Raw genomic sequence first — 16237 nt, 5'->3', positions numbered from 1 at the left:
GTGACTTCTCTGAAAGAAATAATAGTGACCAAAATAAAAGCTTCCCCTACTTCTTTATGTTATTCCATCTTAAAAGCCGTATCACATGTATGATTTTTATTTTATTTCAAATCTCTTTTGAAAGCTGAAGGAGGACTGTAAATGATAAATAACCAAGGAAAATGTCCTTACAGCCTCCTAACAATATTTTCTTAACGTTTAGAAGAAGTGATTAAGCATTCAATTAAAGAGAATTTTGAAATAGAGAGGTGAGGCGACGTGAGTAGGATCCTTTGAAGGTGGCATGTGGTGTTTCCTTCCAGGATTTATTATAAAAATAGCTGTGAGTTGTGTTTTCTTGTTTTTTGTTTTTGTTTTTGTTTTTTCTTCTTGAGATGAAGTCTTGCTCTGTCACCCGGCTGGAGTGCAGTGGCACAATCTTGGCTCACTGACACCTCCGCCTCCCGAGCTCAAGCAATTCTCCTGTCTCATCCTCCCCAGTAGCTGGGACTACAGACTCACGCCACCACACCTGGCTAAGTTTTGTATTTTTGGTAGAGATGAGGTTTCACCATATTGGTCAGGCTGGTCTCGAACTCTTGACCTCAAATGATCCACCCGCTTTGGCCTCCCAAAGTGCTGGGATTGCAGGCATGAGCCACTGTGCCCGGCTGACTGTGAGTTCTTTGAGGGCTGGACCTAACTAAATGCCCATCTCACATATTCAGAAAGTCTAGGCGACAGGGGCAAACAAGCAATCAACTGTCACAAATAAACGGCGTCAAGATGGTTTCCTTTTCCCTAGAAAAAAAATTGAGTTGCATCTAGCAAGTGTGGACAAAGAAGGGGAGGAAGAGACTGAACATGTATGAATAGAACCTGCCAACTGCATTTCTCGTAATTCCCTGTTTTCCACCCCAGAGTGGCATCTTCCTGAAGACATTTCAAAACACAAATGTTTTATATATAAGGAGAATAAATGAATACAATGTATTCCCCACCCTTTTCCCTCTGTGACCTATATCTCTATTGTCTAACTTAGTGTCTTACTTGGTGCTCAGTAATTTTTAAAATGAACATGTGAATTAATGAGCCATTTAGAAATTTTAAAAAAGGAATTGAAGGAAGAACCCTTTTCAAAACTTAAGCTTCCCAAGGCAGCAGATTTAGGCTGTTATTCTGATGAGAAAATATTGTTTAGTCTTTCATGCACTTCATTTATCATTCCGCTCTGTCATTATACAAATTAAATAATAATTAGAACCCCTGCTGTACTTGGTACATAGTGAAAAAAGCATCACTAGCTATCTGTAGAAAGTGTATTCTGTTGTCTATTCTTCCTGCCATCTGTGGAAGTGGGAAGCGACAGCTTTTATTGAAGCCTGGGGATTATAAAAATGGAGGATGCCTGCATCACAGCAGTGCTGATGGCTTCTGCAGTGGTTTCCATGGGACCCCTGCCAAACACACAGCTGAGTGGAGGCTCGAACATATAAAAGAGAATTGCTCAGTAATCGCCCTTCTTCTGTCTTCTGGTCAATATTCTGGACGTGTCTGTGCCAATAGATTTTAAAATGACGTTCAGATGGCCTTTTAAAGCCAACTGGACTGCTGCCCAAGGCTATTTTTTGCTGCCCATCAACACTTCCCCTGGGTTATTGGGAAACAACAGGTGAGAATCATCTTTCAGGTCCTCAGTTTAAGAATTGATGGAGATATACAAGTCTCTTTTTGCTTTCTCTGTTTCTCTGCCAATGCTAGTCCTATATAAAGCTGAAGAAAGCCTGTATCCTCTCAGCCAGATGTTCTGGCTCTAACACCAGGGACGATGGCTCCAGGGGGATTTAGGCCAAGGAGGAGCGCATCGCCAAGGTGGGGTGGTGTTTAACCCAAGTCAGACGATATGGTCACCAGGGATGGCAATGGTGCTGCAGGGGGGGGCTATAGAAATTGGCAGAGAAGCCTGTGCCATCTGCTCCAGAGAGCCAACTAACTGCAGTACCAGAGGAAACATTCATTTAGCATCCAGAAAGTGTTAACTAAGTGCCTACTATGCGTTGCGTTTTGTTGTCCGTCAGCAAGGCAGACAGTGTCCATTGCTATTGGAACTCAGGGGCTGGGATCTCTGATGGGGGTGGCACCATCCTGGGCAGCTCCACTGAGAAGCCAAGGTGAAGCAGCTCCATCAGTTGAGTGCACCTGGCCGGAGCCCTCCCTACTTCTGCGAAGAGTGAATTTTACTAGAAGTCCACCTTTGTTGGGTAGATGATTTGTTGTTTGCTTGAAGAAAACGAGGAAAGGCTTTTATGTTAAGGTAGGTGAAGAGAAATTGGCCTCTTGGTGGTGGTGGTGGTGGTGGTTGTTATTTTCCAAACTTGGCGATCTTACCCTTTCATGCAGCTGTTTGGTACTCCCTGCCTGGATGGTGTTTCTTGGCCGCATCAATTATTATATTCAGTATTTTGATCCAGTTTCACTCACATGTATTGACCCCACCTCCTTTCCATTTCAGAGATTCCTGCCCTAATGGAATTTCTCCCAACCTCTATTTTCTGTCATGTTCTTCTGAGACAAAGCCACTACTTTACGCTGGCGAAAGTCCCTCAGGACCCTACTCACAGATTTTTTTCGGCCGGGGGGGGGGAGCAGAAAATATTGCCCCCTCCTTCTTCAGATGACTGCCTGATGTTAGAAAGACAGATTTGGGGAAATGATGCCTAACTTCGTGGAACAGAGTGTAGACTCAATACATTTTTATTTATATTGGAAAAAAAGATAATTTCAAACTGCCAACATCATCCTTACCAGGGATGGATGTCAGCCCCACATCCTGCTTGCCTGGGTGCCTTTATGTGGGTCACAAACAGAAGTTGTGGCCGTTGGTGGGTTATAAGGGATTTAAGGGAAGAAGGAAGACTTCCCTTCCAAAAGTATTATTTCTGCTGACTGGTAAACTGCCAAAACTCCACCTTTAGAGACGCATTATTTTAGGTTAAAAATCTTATCTATTAGTATGTAAAGTTCATCTCCTTCTGCATGAGTTGAGAGACTACCTTCTTCCTAAAGCTTGCCTGAGGCGAGTGAATGGAGAGAATGAGCAGTGTGGTGGGTGAAGGGGAGAAGACCATGGAAACGGGGATTGTGAAGGAGACAGGCAAGGGGAAGCCCGATGGGAACTTTGTTTGGGAAATGTGGAGAGAAGGTGCTACCTTGGTCCCTTCACCTCTCTGTTTCAATTCCTCTCTGATTCATTGACTGCTATGTTTCATGGAACTTTCACTGGCTGTTCTTCCTCTGAGTGGGAATTATCCCAGATTCTATTCACATCAACTTATGAATGTACCTGCATCCGAGGCTGCAGCATGTGTTTGGGCAGGACCCACCTCACGTAAGCGTGGGTACCATCCACCTAGACTGCTCGTGCTGAGTGTATGGAAACTGCACAGGACTAGACCAAGTCCCTGGATTATTCTTTTGTGATGCACAAAGAATGAAGGCCTCTTGTCCTTCCCATAGTAAAGCCTTCCATCTATGTTCTGTGCTCCACTCGACCTCACTTTCTCAGACTCTACGTTGTTTCCTTTCTTTCCTATATTTTTTATTTATATATATACACACACACATACACACATATATATATACACACACATATATATGTATTTTTTGAGATGGGTTTTCACACTTGTCACCCAGGCTGGAGTACAATGGCATGATCTTGGCTCTCTGAAACCTCCGCCTCCAGGTTTCTAGTGATTCTCCTGCCTCAGCCTCCCAAGTAGCTGGAATTACAGGCATGTACCGCCACACTCGGCTAATTTGTTTTGTATTTTTAGTAGAGACGGGATTTCACCATGTCAGTCAGGCTGGTCTTGAACTCTGACCTCAGGTGATCCACCCACCTCAGCCTCCCAAAGTGCTGGGATTACAGGCGTGAGCCACTCCACCCAGCTATTTTCAGTATCTTTGTCTCTCTATTGTACAGCTCCCATCTTCAAAACAAATAAACCAGTCAACCAACCCAAATCCTGTTATATCTGCCTGCCTATAAAACTGAGATATACTCTCCTCCCCTTCACAATTAAATTTCTCTGAAGAACCGTACAAGTAAGTCAATATCTCCACTTCCTTACCACACTTTCATTCTTAAATCCATAGCTTCCACCTTGACCTTGCTGCTCTGCTGACATTCTTCTCACCAGAATCACTGTCATCCTTTTTGACGCTAAATCCAATGGCTCTTTCATAGTCCTCATCTTGCTTGGTTTTCTGCATTTGACACATCCAACCTTGGTCCCCAGGTTAAAAGCTTTTTTCCCTCCATATTTTCTAAAAATTCCTTTTCTTTCTCTATCTCCTTAATTCATCAGCTCCGTTTTCTTTGTCAATACGCTGACATCTCTAACATGCGTTAGATCAGAAGTTTCTAGATTTTTGCATTTCTTAGACCAAATAAATTCAATTAAAGAATTTAGAGAAACCTGCCAAAAGTTACTGATGTTTTAGTTTGTCAAATAAGGATGATTTTAAAACTCCGAGTTACCATATATTTTAACATGGATTTATTAGAAAAGTAGTATTTTATTGTTAAAAATTAGAGAGAATGTATCTGGAGAAGAAAAGACAATCTTTTCAAAGGAATACATTTGGCTTTATGAAAAATGTATTCCTTTGAAAAGATTGTTTTTCATCTAATTCATGCTGATGAGACAGTGAAACTTTCATTCCTGACAGCAATAGTCAGGACCAGTGTTTGGAACCACGTGTGAGAAAACGGAATCTGGCAATGCAACCAGAATTCTTTAGGGAGGTTAGTCCTCTGTTCTGTAACTCACAAATATTTTCTTGCAGTTTGTCACTTGTTTTTAACTCTGTTTACGAGAGGTTCCAGAGATGGAACTGCCAGATCCTGACTTTAAAACAACTATGCAAACTAAAAATAGCAGGTAACTTACTTGATTTAATTAAGTGTTATCTATAAAATCCCACAGCATACAAGTGAGGTTTTGAAGGCTTTCCCTTTGAGATTGATGGTGTCCACTACTACTATATCTATTCATTGTTGTACTGGAGGGCTTAGCCAATGGAATTAAGTAAGGAAAGTAAATTAATGGCATACGTATTGGAAGAGAAGACATAAAACTGTAATTATTCATAAATAATATAACTGTGAATATTAAAATAATAAATTTTTAGCATTGGTGAATTTTGCAAAGTTTCTATAAAGTCAATTGTATTTTTATATTTCAGCAACTATTAGACAATGAAATGTTTTAAAAATCATACCTTTTACTATAGCATGAACAGTATCATGTATTTAGGCATCAATCTAACAAAAGTGGGCGAGACATTTATGTAAAGTATATACTATTAGTGAAAGACATTAAAAACCTAAATAAGTGGAAGGCAATATTTTCAAGATGTTCATTCTTTCCCCAAATCAGTCTATAGATTCAAAGAAATCTCAATAAAAATCCCAGGAGTATGTGTGTGGGAATGGGTAAGTTGATTCTCAAAGGCATGTGGAAATGCAAAAGAACACGAAGAGCCAGGCTACCATCGAAGAAGGAGAACAAGGAGAGAGGACTCATTATCTGTATGGCAAGACATATTATAATGGTACTATAGTTCAGGCAGTATGATGTTGGTGGAAAGATTGAAAGACAGACCAATGGAACAGAATAGAAAGTTTGGAAAAAGACACACATGTAAACGTTTGTACTACAGAGCAGTGGGGTGAGGTGATGCTCAATTCTAGATAGATAGTAGGATGAAATATGAAAGGTGAAACAATACAGTTTCTAGGATAACATAAGAAAAAATCTTTATGACTGTGAGGTAGATGTATTAAGGAAACTACAAAGAAGAAAAACCAAATAAAAACACTAATCATAAAGGAAAAGATACTTAAATTAGACAATATACAAATTAAGAACGTCTTCTTATTTATTTTTTTGGAGATGGAGTCTTGCTCTGTCACCAGACTGGTGGAGTGCAGTGGCTCAATCTTGGCTCACTGCAACTGCTGCCTCCCGGGTGCAAGCGATTCTCCTGCCTTAGCCTCCCGAGTAGCTGGGACTATAGGTGCACAACACCACGCCTGGCAATTTTTTTTTTTTTAAATAAAGATGGGGTTTCACCATGTTGGCCAGGATAGTCTCGATCTCCTGACCTCATGATCTGCCCGCCTCGGCCTCCCAAAGTGCTAGGATTACAGGCTTGAGCCACCATGCCTGGCCTGTCTTTTTAAAAAGGCATCGTTAAGAGAGTGCAAAGACAAGTTGCAGAGTAGAGGATACTTGCAAAGGGTCTGTAATTAGCAAACATATAGATGTTCTACTAATCAATAAAGAAAAAATGAATGGTAAATAGAAAAATGGGCAAAAGACTTGAATAGGTACTGAACAAAAGAGGATATCTGAATGACAAAAAACATCTGAAAAAGTATTAAATCTAATTCATAATCAGGGAAATGCAAATTAAAACCACAATAAAATATCACTAAGATTACTAGTATGGGTATAATTTAAAAATAAAAAACCCAATGATACACTATTTGGTGAGGATGTAAAATCATGCAAATTCTCATACACTGGTGGAGTGTTAATTGGAGCAGCTGCTTTGGAAAACAGTTTGTCAGTATCTACTAAGTTTGAAGTTGTGCAAACCCTACGAGTCAGTAGATTTACTTCTAGGTAAATGCCCATAGAAATTCATGCATATGTGCATCAAGAGATTCTTACAAGAACATTCACAGCAGCATTATTCACAATAGCCCCAAGCCAGAAACAATCCAAGTGTCTTTGAAAAATAAAATGGATAAACATTTCTGGAATGTTTCTCAATGACGTACTATATAGTCTTGAAAATGAGCAAACTACAACATCCAAAGTGATTTCAGATCAAGCAGGGCCAGTGGACAGTTCTCCTTCACTTTTTACAATTATCTTGTATTCAGTTAGGAAAACATTCTTTGCAGCCCTAACTTTTAAGATAATTAAGATACTAAGATTGTAGCATGTTCTATTCTCTGTATTTCCAGATACTAAGACTGTAGCATGTTCTGTTTTCCGTATTTCCTATTTCTTTGATAATCATCTCAGAAGTCATTTTTGCAAAAACTTTACTGAGACTTCAAAACCACTCCTCAGTACAAACTTTCCCTTTTTTCTACCCAAACCATCTTGCACATACCTCTATGTAGTATTTATAGCATGTCATTATTATTATATTAAGCTGGTGCAAAACAAATTGCGGTTTTTGCCATTAAAAATAATGGAATTTATTAATTTTGATTCAATGGCTAGAGAAGTTTTCAGTTCTTAGTGTAAAGCAGATGCCTCAAAAATTGTTGTCTGAACTTAATTAACATTTTCAGGAATAGCAATGCTGTTTCTGTAAATGAGCCACATAGACCTAAAGCTCCATATGTGGGAGTGGAGAGCACATCAGTGCTTCAGTGCTAATCCATGTCAGAAGCTTAGGCCAAACTTGGGCATACGTCTGCTGATGATGATGTCAATGTGGGTTGAGTGCATATGATAGAAGCTTTATGCTCATTTTCTTTTTTTCATTTATCTTACACCAATGGTTCAGTTTTTTAAGTGAAAAACTTGCTTGGCACCATCTTCTTTTTTTTTTTTTAAAGCCATTTTCTAGGGAAGAGGAGCGGTGGCAAAGGGCCTCTCGTAATTTTTTAGCTGGAGTCTATGTAGGCTGGAGTAAGGTGGCCCATATAATTTTGAGAATCGGGTCATAGCACAGGTAATTTTCTCATGCTTTATTCTTTTCAAAACTTACAATTCACAGGTAAAATGAACAAAAATAACAGCATGTACACAACCCTGTGCTTTTAGGGAGAGCAACTTATTTTTCCAAGTGGTTAATTTTAACTTTAGTTATTACAGTAAGTGCGGCGTTTTAAAGTGGGAAACAGGAAACAGCCAAAAAGGAAATGGCTTCAAATAAGGGAAAAGAGTTTTCCCGTAACACTCAGTGTAGATTATTATCCTTTTCCTATGTATAAGAAAGTTGACATAAAGACTATCATCTCACCCTCAGACTGAATGTTGAGGCTTTTAAGGGAATATTTTTACGGTGGCTCTTAGGGCAGAATGAAAGAGAATCAGTATCTTCTACATCTCTTATATAACATGGGTTTACATGAAAGGAAATTAGGAGTAGAAATATCTACAGCAATAGATACACTATTTTTTAGCCTATGGGGTTGAAACAGAATGTCCCAGGCAAGGTGTGAATAACAGAAAAAGAGAGAGAGAGAGGCAATGACCTGTCCGATGTCTACTGGCTGAGCTATAATCGAATAAAAAATTGGATAGTGAAAGCCAGGTGACCGATAAGAAATAGAATCTGGCCCCAAACCAGAAGAGATTCTTCCTTAGCCATTTGTGTTATGAGTTTATTAATTTCTTTTAAAGGCGGGAGTGGTAATTAACATCAAGGCTGCTCTACAGGTAAACTAGCATATTAATTGCAGTTTTTGAACTATACTAATTGTTAAGAAACTTTATATTGATAATTAAACAATGTAGATTCAGATATTCTCTTCCCAAATACTTAATTTGTCCTTATTGCCTCCAAATTTGAAACACCATTTCAAGTAGAATTAGTGCGTCAAACAATCCAGGTGAATCCAGTTATCCATCCTGGCACACACAACGAATATAACAAAAATTAGCACCTCAAAGAAAAAAAAGCCCATGTATATTTTGACCAGTTTTTCCAGGTGTATGGTCCATTGAACAGGTTTATCAGAATCACCTGGGCCGCTTCCTAAACATGCAGAGCCCATGACCCACCATAGAGCTATTGAATCCTCAGGGGCTGGAGTTGTTGAATCTGTGTCTCTGACATCATGACAAGTGGTTCTTGGAAACTCGATAATTATATAAGTATTGCGGATGAAGCGGAGAAGTTAGTTGGTATGCCAAAGGCCAAACTTGAACAAGGCTATGACTTGAACATGGGTTTGCTGACCCCAAATCCAGCATCCTTGTTGCTCTGCTGCCTCCCGTCTCCTAATCTGTTAATGTTTGTGTAGCACTTTACTTCACGACTCCAGATCTCTGGTGTGTGTACGTTCACCCATGTCCTATCTTTGACAATGCACAGTCTGAAGGACAAAAGCTACCTTCTTTGCTGAACTTCTGGATCAATGTCATCCATTGTGAGAAAACCCTGAATATGCTCTCACATCATACTCTTCCGTAGACACAGAAAACACCGATATTATGCTTTTCCATGAACACATTTGGGTTATAGAAGAGAAAGCTCTCCATAGAACATGAATTCAGAAAAAGGCACTGTTGCGAGAGGACGTAAAGCCACTTGTTCTGCAGGGAGCTGGGACTGGAGAAACAATCAGAACTGGGTTCAATGCCAGTTTGAGAAAGGGGCTTAGTGCAGCCCAACTGGCAGAGGCTGGGATCTGCATGAAGTCAACCACTGGGACTGAGCCCCTGACAATGCATGGGGTATGGAATAACTCTGACCACCAAAGACTATGATTTAAATAATGCTTGCTCATGGCCAGTAGGGGAAGCTGTGGTGATACAGCTGCAAATGGGCATGAGATTTGGAACTGGATCACCCACAGGCAAAATCTCTGAGATGCTAACATATATGACAGTTCAGATCTGAACACTCCCTGGACTATGTGGAATTAGTTTTGAGATTACTTTGAGGAGCTGCATGCAGGAGAAGCATTCTTCCAAATTTATGAAATGTCCAGGGCTCCACAAAAAGGGGGAATTCATACCTGGGAAAGAGGTGATAGAACTTTTTTTTTTTTTTTTAAGATGGAGCCTCACTCTGTCACCCAGGCTGGAGTACAGTGGCACAATCTCGGCTCACCGCAACCTCCACCTCCTGGGTTCAAGAGATTCTTCTGCCTCAGCCTCCCAAGTAGCTGGGACTACAGGCACGCGCCACCATGTCCGGCTAATTTTTTGTATTTTTAGTAGAGACAAGGTTTCACCATGTTGGCCAGGCTCGTCTCAAACTTCCGACCTCAGGTGATCCGCCCACCTCAGCCTCCCAAAGTGCTGGTATTACAGACATGAGTCACCGTGCCCAGCTGATACAGCTTTAAAGACTAGTTTAAACTCTGCATGATTAAAATTCTCAAAGAACTAATGGAAGGAAGATGATATGAAATAAGAATGAAAGTTTATGAAACCCCAGACAGCTTTAAACACAGTTGGAATGACCAGAATAAAAAATATAGTCACTGAAAAACAAAATAACCTAGCGATTAAATAGAAAATAAACTGGAATCAGAGAAAAGGAGAATTAGTTAAAATTATCTTTCCTTCATCAGACACATTCTATTAACACAATTTCCTTGGGCAAATAAAATAGCCATTATACCACTCGAGAATAATATGGCACGGAACAGTTGGTGATCTGTAGAGGGGCATGGCTAATAGAGATCTGTACCACCATAGCAGAAACCCTTTGGAGAGATATGTTGCAGAATTTATAATATTTTTGTGATTTTAGAAAGTTAATGCATATGCTATGAACTATGTAACATTTCCTACTGACTTGGGGCAAAGTTCCATAACCAAACACATGAACATTTTTCTATAGCACAATGTATGACATTTTACAATAAGTGCATAAAGAATCTAAATAGCTCCTGGCCAATTCTAACCAGATTTTGTAGGCAAAGGTGATCAACTCAGTTTTCTGAGCTTTCTGGATTTTAGAATTGTAGACAAATCATTGGACCTAGAAAAAGACAGCACACCAGTATTGAAGTAATACAGAGATACAATATTCATTTGGTGGTGTTTGGGCGTGTATTCTAGCAAGCAACAGACATGGTGACCACTGGTCAGGCCAGGAGACTGTGGGATAGAGACAAATAATAGAAAGAAGGCAAAGGCCAAAAGAGGGAGACAAAGAAGATCCAGGAAGCCCCTGGGGAGGGAGCTTGGCAAAGACAGGAGGTGATTAGAGAGAGGAATACTTGAGAAAGGGGGCAAATTGAGGGATAGAGGTATTCCAAGGTGGAAATGAAAAGCCAGAATTGACCAATTAGGATGGAGCAGGTGTGAGAGTTACCGAGAATGTGATGTAGCCAGTACAAAGGCAGAGCTGGAGGAGATAGGAACTCGGAGAGCAAGAGAGTTGAAGAGCAGACCCAAGGAGAGTAGAACGGAGATTTCAGAGGTGAGGACACCAGGAAGATAGGGATGGGGGTAGAAGGGCGAGACATGAAAATGGAGGGAAGACAGGCCGGGAGAGCATCTGAGACAGATGCCTGCAAAGGCAGGGAGGAGGGGAGAATAAATAAAGGTGGGAAGGAGAGGAGAGAGGCTTGGACAGGGCCTGTGTCAGAACAATGGGAAGGGGGAGGATGGGAAAGGAGGGCTAGAACTTTATCAGTCACGCTGAACATATTGTAAAGGCTTTTTACTTTGTAATAAAGTTACATTTTCAATCGCAATTCTTTAAATTTTTTTTTTTTTTAATTACGAGACGGAGTCTTGCTCTGTTGCCCAGGCTGAAGTACAGTGGTGCGGTCTCGGCTCACTGCAACCTCTGCCTCTCAGGTTCAAGCACTCTTCCTGCCTCAGCCTCCCAAGTAGCTGGGACCACAGGCATGCACCACCATGCCTGCCTAATTTTTGTATTTTTAATAGAGATGGGAGTTCACCATGTTTCCCAGGCTGGTCTCGAACTCGTGACCTCAATGATCTGCTTGCCTCCCAAAGTGCTAGGATTACAGGTGTGAGCCACCGCGCCTGGCCACAATCACAATTCTTTTTGCATCTTAAAACACTCAGAAGTCTGTTTATCACATGACTGTTGAATCAGCTGTTTTATTTTGGCTTCAGGGCACTTTTCTGATAGCAACATTGACCTTCATTGCAAACTTAATTTTTAAAAATACATACAAAACACCTGGAAGTACAGGTGAGTAAAGCATATGAGAAGCTTATTTTTTGTTTGTAGATAATTAGGCCTCTAATTCCACTACTACTTCACATGTGAAACAAGCACACTTATTTTACCCAAAGAATGTTGAGTTATATGTTTACCAAATAAGTAAACCAAGCCATTCTGGGCTCTTAAATAGATATGTACTCCTAAAAATTAGGTGCAGTTTTTGTTGCATAACTATTTATACAAAACCATTCTTTGTTAATTGAATTTTATTTGGGTTACTATATTCCGGAATTAAAATGTGCCATTTTTCTTTTTCTTTTTTTTTTTTTTTTGAGACGGAGTCTCGCTCTGTCGCCCAGGCTGGAGTGCTGTGGCCGATCTCAGCTCACTGCAAGCTCCGCCTCCTGGGTTCATGCCATTCTCCTGCCTCAGCTTCCTGAGTAGCTGGGACTACAGGCGCCCGCCACCTCGCCTGGCTGTTTTTTAGTAGAGATGGGGTTTCACCGTGTTAACCAGGATGGTCTCGATTTCCTGACCTCGTGATCCGCCCGTCTTGGCCTCCCAAAGTGCTGTGATTACAGGCTTGAGCCACCGTGCCTGGCCAGAAAATGTGCCATTTTTCAATATCAACCTATTAGAAAGCAGCATCCCAATTTTGCCTCTAAAATTCACATGGCAGGCAATTTTGTCACTTCCAGTGAGAGGCCTTAAAACTCTTTGATTACATCTGGTCATATTTATTCACAGTAAGATGAGCACACAAGTAAGCATCTGTTGTGAGATGTATTTAGCTGGCATCTTCTGGGATAACACGTCTCTAAAGGTTTTAACTCCCATGTTCCCAATCTTTTTCCTTCTCCCTCACAGTGGACTTCATTCAGCCCGCAAGCAGGTCAGTCTTTGGGATGACTGGCCTGAAATATACTTGATTTTCACAACTGTCCACAGCATGAATATAAAGGTGTGAAATTAAAATTCAGATGGAAAACCTTTTCTCAAGTCAGAGTGGCCAAGTGAAACTGACATCCCTAAGAAAGGACCATGCTAGGCGTGCCTTGAGCTTGGCCACTAGGGGGCAGTCAAACACTGCTCCCCTCAAAATACTGTTCAGGCCCAATTTTGGATAACCTGTTTTGGAGGTTAAGCAAATTATTTGAGTAAGTAGCAATTGGTAGTTACCAAGTAGCAGCCTCAATACTTCATGCTTTTAATTATCTACATAAGCCCATGTTTTTGATTTGTAATATGGTTCCTAATTTGGCCATTAAGAAATGTTTTTTAAAAGTTTAAAGTTATTTTTAATAACTTTATTTTAGACAGGTTTACTCTTAGAGACAGATACTGTTTTTAGATCTGCCTGTGGCTTTGTAGTTCCCAATTTAATTATGTTAATGCGAGATAGTTAGTAACAATTACTTGAATTTTATGGACATATTTCAACAGGTTGAAATTCCACAAAACATAATTGGTAGTTACCAAGTAGCAGCCTTAATACTTCATGCTTTTAATTTGCTACATAAGCCCATGTTTTTTATTTGTAATATGGTTCTTAATTTGTCCATTAAGAAATGTTTTTTAAAAAGTAGTTTGAAGCTGGTTAACAAAGATACACAGTGAATAAATTAATGATAAAATACATGTAATAATAATAAGATACGTTATGCGTTATGCGTAGTTGTCTATTAGTGCCTGTAGCTTAAGGCAGTCAGTCACTCATTCCTTAGGCACTCCAGAGTGATGATGGTCAGAGGAGAGCAGATGATCACATCATTTCTAATTTTCTGTTTTGTTTAGATCTGGCCTAAGAGTCTATCACAAATATTATTTAAATTAAAAAGACAACCCTTACTTTTAGGCAATTCTAAATGAACTTTCTTTGGTTACTATGAAAAGCCTTACCATTTTAATTGTCCACAATTTTATTGTGAAAAAGAAAAAAGTTTTACTAATTATAGAGCAAATCCTATTATTTTTATAAGTAGAAATAAAATGTCAAAGCATTGATTAATGTGTCTTGCTTTGAAAAGAAATCATTTTAAACATAAATGTTTAAATTAGTAGTCAACAGTAATACAAAATTCGAAAATAAAAATTCCCAGAGATTATAATTAATCAACAAATATTTGTTAGGTTGGTACTAGGAGTTTGAAATATGGCTTTTACTTAGAAATAAAATCAAACGACAATTATTAATTGAATTTTTGTTTTTAGTTGAAAGGGTGACTTTACATTATGGTAAATCACAAAATGTTATTTTAGTAGTAGATGTTTTTCATCTCATAAACGGTTTAAGCAAAATCAATTAAATGCATTATCATGTGTAAAAGCAAAAATATAGTAAAATTGGTTAAACTATGGTTACAGTCCTGTAAATTAAATATTTTTTTAAAGGGCACAGATGATCTCTATGACTTTTCTTAAATCCAAGAAACTACTTTGTAGCTATATATTCTTAAAATCGTATAAAATTGAATATTCAAATGTGGATAGAAAATGAACTTCTGAAGTAGGACCTTAAATAGGACCTTAAATAAAGCAATAGACTGCTTGCTACAACTGTAGTGCATGCCAGGTGAGTTCATATATTGTTTCTTCTTAGTTAATACTAAGTTTTTCATGTAAGAGATATTAAAATATAAAATAAAAGTCATGCTAGGTGTATGGAGATATGTATTTTAAATATTTGAAGTAAAGTTTTAGTATTCTTTTAAATTCAAAATAAAATTTAGATATTTTAAATCTTTTAAAAATCTTTTGTTTGTTAGAAATTTTAAAATAATTCCTCATAAATGTTGCACTTTGTTTCAAGATTTAAAATATTCACTTGGAATTCACTTAATAAAACTGAATATTTAAAAAACCTAAAACGAATTTTTCAGAAAATAAAAACAATTTCAAATTTTAACCTTTATTCTCAGAGGTTTATCAAAATTCTTTAAGAAAAAATACGAATTAAAATATAAACATTTTTGAATAATAAACCTCAGCAAACCTTGGGTATGATTAATAGGTTGTTTATGAATGTATAGGCTGACAACGAATCTTTTTCTTTAAAAGCAAGTGAAGATTTAAGTTTTATTTTTTGGTGAGCTTTACAATGAAAATGGTGCTGACTTGAAAATTAAGAGTTTGACTGAAATAAAAATTTCCACAAATTAAAAGCAAAAGAAAATTATCTAAGTAAATGCACTTTTATAGACATTTAATAACTTTATTTTAGAGAGGTTTACTCTCAGAGACGGATACTGTTTTTTAGATCTGCCTGTGGCTTTGGAGTTCCTAGTTTAATTACATTAACGCAAGATAGTTACTAACAAGTACATGAATTTTATGGACATATTTCAACATGTTGAAATTCCACGAAACACAATTTTAGTTTATTAATTTGTCATACTTTTTAAAACAAATGCCAAAAATATTTTCTGCGTTTTAATTGATATAGTCAACATTGTTTTTTGACGTACTTTATCTACAGCTTTAATAACATACAAAGGCATGCTTCCATGAAAAATTTGTTGCATCTAAAAATTACTAGGCTGTATGGGACTAAAAGCAATGAAAGGTAATGACAAATACAAGGCAAATTTGATGTCCTTTTTTTTTTAAACACCCCAATACATTTTTTACAATTGCCATAGAACTACATAGAAATGTATTCTTTGGGAATTGCACTCATTTAAAGCGAGAAAGTAGCAGCCTTACCTTTGACATTGATCAGAACGATGAAATGAAGTAGAAAGAACATTGTAATCAATCTGAGGCTGAAGAGATGTTTAAAAGCAGAAAAATAATCATAGGTTTACAGCAATTGAGTTATTAGACGTATCCTTCTCATACCTCAGCAGGAGTTCTGATGTAGTAACTTCAGTGCCTCCCATGTTCTGAGCATGCTCACAGCTAGAACTTTACTGGCATGAAGGGAGACGGATTCTTGTCACTATGCAGGCTGTCTTTTTTGTTCTTTCTTTTTTGTTTCTTTTAGTTAAAATCTACACTTGTGTTCTTGATCACTAATTCATTATGGTGTGTAAAAGGAAGTATAATAGGACTTTGATATTATTCGATAAGAAATATTTTATAATCACTTAAAAATTTTTTTCCTCCAAAGCATGTACAACAACTTGCTGTTATTTAAATCCAAACATATATCGAAGTTCTTAAATATGAAGGATATAGGCTTACACTGAATAGACTATGAAACTCTTTACAATTATATTTTCATGCAATAAACAAATGTCAACAAGCTGCTTACTTACAGATACACAAAGAACACCCACTTCTATTCAAATGTACTTACATTTTTTCAAATGACATATAACAAGATAATTTAAATATATGGTGTTGT

The 16237-nt window shown here is 38.2% G+C and overlaps 1 protein-coding gene across 2 annotated transcripts in view; it reads right to left on the bottom strand.

Moving 5' to 3' along the window:
• The window catches only part of RXFP2 (relaxin/insulin-like family peptide receptor 2), a 65127-nt gene extending 49364 nt beyond the window's left edge, over window positions 1-15763 (bottom strand). The window contains exon 1 of one of the 2 annotated variants that reach the window (XM_011997803.1): window positions 15595-15763. In XM_011997803.1, the coding sequence (XP_011853193.1) occupies window positions 15595-15637 (43 nt within the window). In that variant the 5' untranslated portion in view covers window positions 15638-15763. The remainder of the gene's footprint in view (window positions 1-15594) is intronic. The other variant, XM_011997804.1, reaches the window with a different exon arrangement.
• Window positions 15764-16237: the final 474 nt, after the last annotated feature.

This window comes from Mandrillus leucophaeus, unplaced genomic scaffold, assembly GCF_000951045.1.
Source record: "Mandrillus leucophaeus isolate KB7577 unplaced genomic scaffold, Mleu.le_1.0 Scaffold549, whole genome shotgun sequence".
NCBI lineage: Eukaryota > Metazoa > Chordata > Mammalia > Primates > Cercopithecidae > Mandrillus > Mandrillus leucophaeus.
The sequence above is the reverse complement of the archived record's forward strand: the minus strand, read 5'-3'. Positions and strand labels throughout refer to the sequence as shown.